The 11,889-nt window shown below is 27.2% G+C and overlaps 1 protein-coding gene across 2 annotated transcripts; it reads left to right on the top strand.

The window, feature by feature from the left end:
* The first annotated feature begins 245 nt into the window (after positions 1 to 245).
* LOC135926381 (uncharacterized) lies at positions 246 to 9,581 on the top strand. Of its 2 annotated transcripts, XM_065462237.1 has the most exons (10): positions 246 to 489; positions 532 to 954; positions 996 to 1,159; positions 2,774 to 2,918; positions 4,098 to 4,313; positions 6,399 to 6,519; positions 6,572 to 6,943; positions 7,641 to 7,793; positions 9,035 to 9,226; positions 9,294 to 9,581. In XM_065462237.1, the coding sequence occupies exons 1-10, from the start codon at positions 266 to 268 to the stop codon at positions 9,546 to 9,548; spliced, it is 2,265 nt and encodes a 754-aa protein (XP_065318309.1). In that variant the 5' UTR covers positions 246 to 265; the 3' UTR covers positions 9,549 to 9,581. The 2 variants fall into 2 exon arrangements, with proteins under 2 accessions (XP_065318309.1, XP_065318311.1); XM_065462239.1 differs by lacking the exons at positions 246 to 489; positions 532 to 954; positions 996 to 1,159 and having other exon boundaries at positions 2,832 to 2,918; positions 3,962 to 4,313.
* Positions 9,582 to 11,889: the final 2,308 nt, after the last annotated feature.

Below are 11,889 nucleotides of genomic sequence, written 5' to 3' on the forward strand. Positions count from 1 at the left end.
TATATTAAATATTTATTGGAATTGTATTCTATTTCATTCTCGTTTTTCCTTTCTTTTACTTTTTAGGCTTTTAGTCAATATTATAGCCTGCTAAACAGCTGGCTGGCTGTTTATTAATGTCCCCCTGACTGACCTGATCCCTAATCTTTAATCTTTTACCCTGGGTTCATAATGTCAATTTAATTCAAATGTTCTATTAGACAACTGTCAATTAATTTTTCTAAAATTTTTAGTTTTATTTTAAAATTGATAATTCAATTCACTAATGAAACCTGACGATACTCAAGATGAATCTAATATATTAAAAATCATAGAGGATATAAGTATGAAAAGAATTTCAGACCCATCAATTCTACGTGATCTAGGCCTACGGATTTTTAATAACATTGAAAATTTCTCAGACAATTTTGAAGATATAATAACCAAATATCTAAACGTTTATCCCAAGACATATTCATTGTTATTTTTTATACAAAATTTTAAAATAAAGTATCCTTTATGCACTAGTTATGATTTCTGATATTTATATAGTGAAATAAAGATCAATATATTGAAGAACTATTTTGAAGATTTAACTGATGAATTATTTACTGAAAATCTTGATGATAGTTTTTATCGGAATCAGTTATATTCTGAAATAATTGCATTACCTCATAATATAAATACTTGTGATAGTTTTTGGGATTATGAAAAATTTATTGAATTTTTTTTTGGCAAAATTATTGAATCAATAAAGAAATGTGAATCAAAGCTTATATATATTTTAGATAACTATAGGAATATGGTGGAAAGATTATTACTTCTATCTACTGATTTAAATAACATATTAATAATCATGTTAGTTAATAATATTAATAATGAAAATATTTTAAATTTTTGGCACCATTTGTTAAAATATTCCAAAAAATCTATAATAGAATTAGTAATTTTACACTCTTTTTCTATGGACCAGAAGTATATTTATCCTTATGATATATTTTTACAAATTTTTATAGGATTTATGAATATGAAATTTCTACCAATAGTTGTCTCTTTAAAAAATATATTTTGATGCAATTTATTAACAAATATATATGTCAAAAAATATTTTTGAATAATATAATCTACCATAATTTAGTTAGTTATATTTTTAATATGGAAAACAATTATATCTGCAATGGTAAACCATTTAAAATTAAATAAATATGTTAATCTTACAGGAATTTGTCAATTTTTAAAAATGGTTAACTCAATATTTTCTTCAGAGAAATGTAGCCTAAGCCCCGAGATTTCACTAATAAGGGTCCAACTCCAAACCTTAGTGCCATATATGAGCAAAATCTTCAGGTGTGCCTAATATTTTTCAGGATGAAATACTGAGTTAGACGTTTTTAAAAATTAGCTCAAATGTAGGGATTTTACATCACTAAATAGGGAGGATAAAAATATGTTTCTAATACATTAAGATATATTTTTCAAAAATTATACATTAAAGGGAGCAAAATATGTTTATTTTTGATAAATTTTTTACTTGCATAAATTGAACATAAAATTTATAAAACTATTTTATTGGACTAAAAAATTCTAAATTAATTTGGCATGCTTGGACAAATGAATGCTTTATAATTATAGTCAAGCTAGGATGAGGATTAGAAAAGGAGAATTTTGGAGAACGTTATTAATTTTTTCTGCATGCCAATCTTCAGTAAAAAAATATATTAAATGATGATAAATTTGGTGGATTCCAAATCTCGCATGAATATGAATTATATTTTAAATACTCAATTTTTTATGTATACTTTTAAAGGGTCATATTGTAATATTAATTAAAAGGGGTAAACATAAATAATTCCTCGGGAAAAATGCTCAAAGGGGGGGGGGTATTTTTGACAATTTAATAAAAATTATTTTCCATGATCTAGTAAGAGGCTAGACTAATCCATAGCATCCTGTGTTTAGGTTTTTTGTCAGGATTGAGTTAATATTACAGGTTGGCATAAACCTGGCCAGTGAAATTTTTCAAAAAGGTTTTTGGCCTGTAAAAAATAGAGTTGTACACATGCATGTTATGTTACTTTTCTTGAAATTATTGTATACAAAAAGCTTTATTATACTATGCAGAGACCTGCAGAAGTACCATTAGCATGCCCCAGCTGATTTTTTTTAAGGATTTATAATATTTGGCTTTAAAATATATGGCAGTATTTTTTTATTATAAAATTTTAGGCCTGACCCAGGTATATTTAAAAAATAATAAAATACGACCTTGGCTTAGAGCTGAGCCTGCAGGTCTCTGATGTGGATGGCAACTGTGGTTAGAGATCTTGGTTGAAGAGCTTAACCTGGGGTTGACCGATTGACACTCAATTTTTTCTTTTTAAAAAAGGAAGGGTTAAATATTAAAAAATTTAACAAAATTTTGGCATGTAAAAGGTTTGGATAAGAAAGTTATAAAAATAGGGGAAATTAGTCATTGCTTAGTAAATTACTTCACTATAATATGAATATCGATAAATTTATTACTTCAAATATCTCATTTTTGTTACCATGACATTTAAGTGTAGATTAGAAAAATGTATCATATATAAATACTTTAGAAACTAGAGGAAACAGCCCAAACTGGCTAGTTAAAATTTTTTGAAAAGATTTTGGCCTAACCCAAATTTTTTAAGTTTTATTAAAGAAAATTCAATCAAGTTGTCCAGTTTAGCCAATAATGTGTTAATTTTTTAAAAAATTATTCAATTGCTTGGCTTGTAAAAATATTTAAAAGTATATTCTTATTTATATAAAGTTGTTGAAAAATTATGTGATGAGTGGAGTGAATTTAATAACATTTCTCAAGCAAGACATATCCATTTATCCAAATTTATGATTACAGTCGGCATTTATATGACACCTCAATATCAAATAAAGTTTGCAGATATCATTGTACCAAAGTAAAAAATAATATATGGCGCCTATGATTGAATTATGAAATTATATCCATTTTTAAAAAAAATTAGGATAATTTAATTATTTTTTTGAGGTATTTGGCGTTAGTCTTAGAAAGGAGGTACAATGGTTAGCTCAGCAACACTAATAATTTTACAAATTTGAGCTAGTGATCTGAATCGGGCCTAATTTTTCAATCCCGGCCCCAATTTTTTTTAAAAAATTTTGTTGGCGCGCCCCGAAATTATTTTTTATAATTACTCAAAATAAACGATATATGTTATATGGCGTCTACTTTCTATAAATAAAATCACATATTTTTATTTTATTAAAAAATTCAACATAATACTGATTAATTTAGATATATTTTAAAAAATTTCTAAGACCCAATCCGGCTCCAATTTTATTAAAAAATGTTCGGGCTGGGCCTACTTTTGCAGATCCCTAATTTGAGCACCCTTGAATTAATTTTTTATACATGGTATTAAATTAGGTAAGAAATTTAAACCACTTGGGAAAAATTAAACAGAAATAAAAAATTTGTCAGGATGTTTTGCCTGCTGAGCAATTCAGTATATTTATTAGATATACCTTAACAGTGAATCCTGACGTCACTTTCTCTGACTACTTTCAGTGCAATAACTACCAGGATATTTGGAGGTTACCCCCTCCCCTCCCAAATTTCCCATCTAACAAAATAGCCTTTTTTGGTTTTGATAAACGTTTTATTCACATACTAGGCTTATTTTTGATTTTTGAGGGGAATGCATAAGTAAAATTTCTATCACATAAAATCCCATGTTTATTTTAAAAAATTTACCAAAAGTTCAAGCCTTAAAGCCTCCCAAAAATAAGCATTTTATCGCGTGAATGAAAACATTTATCAAGGCGAGCCCTTAGAGTGAATTGTAATTTAAAAAAATATAAAAATATTACATAAATTAAGCGTTATTATACCTTAATTATTTTTAATAATTACATAAATTATTAATAATTTAACTAATTTACTCATTAATTATTTATATTTTGCTTTAATAATGACGAAAAGCGATTGAAATATGAAATTTGAATCCGATCGAAATATATTTCTCCCTGATGCTCCACCCCCCTCTTCCTCGAGGAAAAACTATTGCAATTCACCTTTATAAAAAGCACGAAATAAATAAAAATAACTAATTATTCAGATTATTGGATGGGATCTTGCGCCATTTAGATAGTCCTTTTGAAATGGATCGTAAATTGGGGTGCGTCATTATAAAATACCTCGCTAGCAAAATGATGACCGCGAAATTTGAGTTTGAGGATATGCTGGATCACGACTTCGAATCCCGTTTTACTGAACTATTATCTATAGCACATATTAGTGAACCTGCAGCTAAAGAATACCACGATACACAAAAGTAACGAGATTTATAATTTTTTTCACATTAGATATAATGATCAGTTAGCGTTGCTAGTAGCTCTCATCTTTTAACCCTCCGCTACGCGATGTATTTTATTTAGAATTGTGCTAATTTGATAAACCTATTATTTATTTGGTATATCAAAAGTCGACATATTTCTTAACTTATATGTACCAGAACCACGTTTTTTTTCGATTCAATCTCGACGTCTAGGACGGAAAGATTTGCTACTAACATCATCCATGATTTCACAAATTGCATCTTTAAATATTTTTTTCAGTCTTTACATGATAAATAAATTTAAGAGAAATTATATGTTAGCTGCAAATTTTTTATTTAGGTTTAGAAAAGTTTGAATTAAATATAATTGCTCGGAAACAGTCGCGAAACAGCTGGTATTTAAGAACAACCATTCGAATTTTTTTTAGTCAAAATTTAATATTATTGGTAATATCCTTCTTCAGGTGCCGAATAAAACCCACTAAGCATCGAGGAATGAGATCAATTAATTTTACTTTCCTCAAAGTGGAGCTATATTTTCAAAGAGGCTGAGGTGATCGTTTTAGGCTAGACACTATAGTCGAAACACTAGCTGTGACAAATAGGGTGGTTCTTAATAATTTTGTTATTTTAGGGTACACGAAAGACCCTTTTCGATTTTACTTTTTTTTATATCAAAATTCTCTTGCGCACATTACTAGCGTCTAATTAAATAATTGATTATAAAAAATTTTTTTAATCTTTGAATTCTCTTAAATTTATATTCAATTAGGGCTGTGCCGATTCACAAATTTTTCACCAATCTGATAATTTCCGATATTGCTAAAAACGGATCCGATACCGATCCGATGTTTATATTGATTTTTCAATATTTTATATTTTGCAAAAAACCAATTAACTTTCACGAATGATTATGTTTATTTTGTCATTTTTTATTCTCCAAAAGTTACTAATCTCATTTATAATATTTGCAAATGTTTATGGGGTGAATATGGTGCTTAAACAGTTCCATTTAGCTGATTTTTAAAAAAGGCTAAATCAAGATTTTCGCCAAAATATTATTGCTCAAATCTCGAAATTTCGCCAATAGAAGTCTAAACCTTTCTGCCATCTGTGGGCGAAATCAATAAGGTCAAAACCTTGAGTTAATCGTTTTAAAATTAGCTAAATCTAGCCGTTTAGCAAAACAGCTGAATATGACTCGTTAACTATTTTAAAATCCTTTTCTTGTTGCAGATAATAATAACAAAAAATGTAAAATTATTAACTATTTTTAGCCATTTACAACAAATATAAACTATATTTTAGTTCTTTTCATTAATTTATTATTATGAAATTATTAAATAGAAAAAATTATATGATTATATAGAAAATCATAAAATAACGCAAAACGATAAAAATTAATTTATTATTATGAAATTATTAAATAGAAAAAATTATATGATTATATAGAAAATCATAAAATAACGCAAAACGATAAAAAAAATATCGGCCCGATCCGATATTTTTTGGAAGCCTTAAATATTGGGACAGCCCTAATATCCGGAATGATTTCTGTAATTATAGGCTTCTATTTTGCATATTATATTTAATTGCAAATCATTCAATACCGTAATTTAAAATCAAGAATTATATAAAATGACTTTAAACCTGAATATCTTATTGAAATCAGTGTAAATCTTTAGTAATATTAAGTTTGTAGAGATGTGTAATTTTTTAGTATAATATTCTAAATTTTTCAATAAATATGTACTCAATTATTTTATAGGTCATTTATAATATACTATTGATATACTAAAAATGTTAATTACCTCAAATAGGAAGTTTTTAAGGTATCTATCTAAATTAATCGTGAAATTTTTCACCTTATTAACGATATGAGAAAATTTCAACAGATGAAAAAAAAAATGCAATTTAAGAGAAGAAAAAAAATTTATCACACTTTTTAAATGAATAGGAAGAAAAATTTCTATTTATGTAAAGAAATTAAATGATGAAATATTAAAATTTTTAAAAATGGTAATATTTTTATAGATAAAAAAAATTTATTTTATTTGAATATATCTCTCGTTATTTGTATAGATTATCAATTCCATGCTCTGATCAAACTATCAAAGATAATGATAATAATTATATTAATGAAATTTGCCAAAAACAAAATCTACCATTACCCTGCTTAAACTTTAATTTTGATGATAATCGGGTAATATTAATTTTTTTTACAATAAAAATACCCCTAATGTTAATAAAATAAGAATAATCAAATACCATGTTTGGACGAAATTATTCAACATTTAACCATGTCCGATGATGACAAAATAAATGCAAAAATTAGTATTTACGGCAATAGATCCTTGAACAATTCCACATCCAAAATACTACTCTTGCAAAACTTGCTTAAGGTCATATCGCTAGGGCCCATAGATTTTGAACAACATTATCAATATATTTTTGAACTCATATTTTACCTAAAAACTCACGGGAAAGGGGAGAAACAACTTCGTTTTAGGATATTATTCATGATTATAACGCTTAAATCAAAGGAAATGAACGATATTCTTTCAAAAAAATTTTTTGCTTACCCATCAACAACCTATAATTTCACGCAAAAATTGGAAATTCTATTAGTTTAGTAATTAGTGAATTTTATATTTATATTAAATTATTTTACTTTTTTTTGTAGCGATAATATAAGTATAATATCTTTATTTTGTTCATTAATCGTAGCGTAATTTAATACAAGCCTTTAAATTCGTATAATTGCAAGTTATGAAATGAATACCCAAAAGTGACTGTTAAAGTCAATTGGATGAAAGCCCTCATCGGTTGTAAAAGTTGAGTATATCCTTCTTTAGGGTCTCTAACTACAGAGCAGGGTTTAACATTTTTTTATTGTTGAAACATTGCAGCCATTGTTTTTAAATTAATAAATTAAGGTTAGAAATTCAATAAACCTTTTTAGATTATTCAATTCCCATATCAATCATTTTTAGAGCCCTGCACTGGTTGTCCGATTTTCTCGGGTCCGACCCGAAGCCCGAAAATTTAATAATTTTGTTTCATCGAAATATTAATGGAATCGCATGTCCTTTTTCATCTAACACATTTCACTTATTAATTGACGTAATTCCCATTTCCAAAATTAACAATACTTTATGACAAGTGATAATAGTCTTTTTATAGGAAGTTAATACTATTATTTAAGGTTGCAATATGTGAATTAATTAATACACATAATTTTTAAATTTTCCTTAAATATTTAAACTCAAATTCCAAAATTTTTTTAGTCGGGGTTCTAATCATTTTACGAATTTAATTTCATAGATCATTTCATTGGTGGCCTCGCATTTCAACAAAAGTTTAGGACGTCATTATCAAACTATTTATGGAATCACCTTTTTCGAAGATTTATCAAATTTTTCTAACGAACACGATATAAACATTTCCTCTATATATTTAGAATCGTTATTTGAATGCGTAAGTATTCATTTTTTTAAAAAAACAAACAAATTCTCACATTGAACCGCTAACTATTTATTATTTTTTTAAATATTCAGTCAGAGGTGACCTTCCTGACCAATAAACTCAATATCGATACCAAAAAAATTTATTATTATATGTTTTCTATTCTTTTTAACCAATTGAATTATTTGCTATTCGTAATTATGTTGATCGAATAGGAATAATATATTTTACTATTCATAGCTAGTGTTGTTAAACGGCTCGATTTTAAGTCGATTTTTTTAAAAACAGCTACTCAATATTTTAGCCAGATAAATATTTCCTAAGCCTCAAGATTTCGCTAATAGATGTTCAAACCTTTGTGCCATCTGTGAAGCAAAAGGCTTAATATTTTTCCGGATAAAATATTGAGTTGGCATTTTTTTAAAATCGGCTCAAATCGAGGCATTTAACAACACTAATTCATATTAATAATAAATTATTCTCTTCGTTTAATAAAATCAAATATCAATAATTTATTATTTGACATATTTGGTTTTATAATAAATATCATCTTTTATCAATCATAAATATAAAAAAAAAAAATTTTTTCATAATTTCCTAAAAAAGAATCATAGTTATATCTAAAAATATCTATTTGAATTTTTATGACGAATATTTAAAAATTCTTTGGCTTCATTGTTAAAATGCTGAATTTTGTGCAGAGATTTTTTAAAAAACTTATAGGTTAATGGCGAAAAAATGGCCTAGTGAAGTGATTATTGGAATAAAAAGGAAGTTGTTGAGATTTATTAATATTTTTTGTGTCAGTTTGGGTTAGCTGGTTGATGCCTTAAGGGGAATGAAGAGAATGTATAATTTGCAAAACATTTTTTTTTTGAATTTATGATTGTTAACTATTATTTGATTATGGGCTAAAATAAATATATATCTACTTTTTTAAAAAAATTATTAATATTGTGATAAAATTTAGGTTTTTTTGATACATAACCATTAGGAATTATATTACGTAGCATAGCACTTAGCACTAAACTATTTGTTTAAACGATAATTATAATGATAAAATTGAAATATTATGAACGACAGAGTTTATCTTGCTTCTGTCACCTCACACCCCCCCACCCCTGTTTTAAAAATTTTGTAGATCGTTTATAAAATAAATTACTTTACCTTCCGCTTTTTTTTTACTAGTTTTAAATTTCCAATCCTTCGAGAAGCGTCATTATTAAATCGTATTAAAAAATTTTTTTTTTTAGAAAATAAATAGAGATATTGAATTATCTTCACTCGAAATATTTCTCTACCCATGGCTCTACGAATATTATAAGATCAAGGATAAATATAAATCGGAAAAGAATTGTAGGACCGATTCCAAGGGTAATTCTCTCATCCTCGGGACCTTTTTAAATTTTATATGCGATATAGCTCTCATTTTTTACAACCAATCGGTAAAATTTATTTTTTTAATTAACAATATTGGTTGTTTTTTTACAAATTTTTTTTTTGATTACACAGGGTATCCATTTTGCTTTAAAAGCTATATTCGAAATTTTCGAAACCTATCATGATTCGTCCGAAAAATTTATCAAGAGATCTATCCTTCATATTTATGACAAAGTATTTAGCAATATGGATTCTAAATCGTCAATCATATCCTTAAATTTTTTGGACGAAACAGGGGCCATAAAAAAATGGTTAAACCAGAGTATTCAAAATGATAATGACGAAATTAATATATTGTTAGCTTTTAAAATTCTTGACAAAATTTGAAAAACTATTGGTATAGATATAATGTAACTTGATAAGGAATATATTTATATTTAAAAAAAATGGATATTCGAAACGCATTGAATTCTTTGTGTCAAAATTTGTAATAAAACATTCACATTTGATGATAAAAAAAGATAAAGTGTGTATCCTTTTATACTTCGTAAAAGCTTCATTTTTTATTTATTTTTAAAAAATATATATTTTCTTAATATGTTATATAATGTATCTTATATGAAACGCTTCGAAATGAAATATATAAAAAATTCCAAAAAAAAAATATAAATTGGTCTCAAATTCTCGCAAAAAAATTTTTTTATCTTTCTTTTTTAGTGGGTCTCTGTTTTTTTCAAAAATATAAAATTTTAAAACTACAGATAGAACGATGCATCTTGACGTTGAATTTACTTTGTTACGAATCTCGGGTATATAATAAAGTCGCGATTATATGCTTACTAGAAGTGTTTACAACATATCGTAACTTGGAGTATATCTTAATAAGATGCTTCCAGCCAAAATATTTTTTGGGTCATTGATTAGTGGGCACTGTTAGACTGACTTCGACCGCGTTTAAAAGTCGAGATTAGTTATTCTAGGAACGAAAATGTACCAGGCCACGAATGTCCGTAAAAGTTGATTCGAGCGAGAGGAAACCGAGTGTGTAAAGAGAATGAATTATTCTTATTGTAAATTTTATTTAAAAACCTCAATGCGAATATGATTACTATTGGGTCGTCGATACTATAGTTTTAACTTAACGGCATAAATTTTCACAACGATATATCTGATAATCTTCCTAGAGTGCGAGTTAAAATTTTTATACACGCGATACTTTATTATTTGTGATCTTATTTTTGTGTAGTTTTTATTTATTTATTCTATGAATTTAATCGATAAAAGAAAATTTTATTTTTTAACCAGTCTCGTTTCGTTCGATTTGTTTATTTCTTATAATAATTTTGAAAGTATTTGTTTTTATCATCCGACTCAATTCATTCTTATAATATGGATGTGATAACGATGCCAAAAAAGCTTCATTAAATTCATCATTATAGGAAAGAAAATTACCAAATTTTTTGCCCATAACAGCTTTTGACAATATTGCAAAGTTGAGTTTTTAAGTTTACCTAAGCTCATTTTAACCACAAATAGTATATTTACTACTCTGCCCTTGTAGTTTGTCTAATGCAATTGTTACAGGGCTTATAACCTTACAATATTTCTTAATATAAACAATATCCGATTCTTTAAAAATGGGACAACAATATTTTTAAAATAATAAATTTAAATATGCTTTATATTTTAAAAATGAAGTCATCCTATCATAAAGGCTATTCCCCCTGATTATGCAAGGAATTTTTAGCTGATTACCACCTGTTATCTCTTATCTTTTCAGAAGATTTGAGCCTTTCACAAGCATTCCATAATTTTTTACAGTTTCTCATCACTCCATAATGAATCCTTCCATGATTCCTTGAGTTTTATATTGCATAAGGAGTGTGGCAGGCATACCTGATATGCCTGGGTAATATTATTTTGTTTATTTCATCTAAGATAAACAATAAAAAAAATTCTGCACTAACATTAATTTCAATAAATTTTAATAGGTCATCCTAATCCTCAAAATCCTTTGTCCCTTCTTGGTCGATAGCGGTGTTTATCGCCAATCCCTTATTATTCTTATTGGGTGTTGAGATCGTTTTTAAATCGCTCATTTATAGTTCGGTCATAGGTCTTGGGGCAAACGACAATTTTAGTTTTGAATATAGTATGTGTCCAGACGACGATGGAAATAAGGATAACAAATTTATGTTATTATAATAACGGTGAATGAAAACGCTCGAGGTAAGTGACTGTAGCCTCTTCTTGGTCTTAGATTATTGCTTTTAAGTGGGGCACCAGTGTTATGTTGGAACCCGGTGGCAATTTGACTATTTATATAAAATCTAAAATACCCCCCCCCCCAACAGTGGCGCTCCATTAGGTGACATAAGGAACGGATTATAAAAATTTATTTTAGGGGATGTTACGAAGCCGCACCATAGTATAAATGAGGGTTTGTACGTGACAAGGTTAAGATAGTGAATGATTTTGTTTTGTTTTTTAATTTCAAATAACTAAATTTATCTCGGCAAGTAAAATAATTTATTGTCGAAAATAAGAAAATGAGCATCATGAGTCGCCTTAATTTCCCGTGTCTCGCTGACGTACATCAAACAACTTCTCATACAGCTTGCATAAACTTTTCCAAAACTAGAGAGACATTTTTATCAGTTAAAATTGAAGACATCACTCTAAATTCAGAATAACCTATCTTATTCTCGCCACCTCTGTCAGGCCATAG

This window comes from Gordionus sp. m RMFG-2023, chromosome 3, assembly GCF_954871325.1.
Source record: "Gordionus sp. m RMFG-2023 chromosome 3, tfGorSpeb1-WG-v2, whole genome shotgun sequence".
In the NCBI taxonomy this organism is placed as follows: Eukaryota; Metazoa; Nematomorpha; class Gordioida; order Chordodea; family Parachordodidae; genus Gordionus; species Gordionus sp. m RMFG-2023.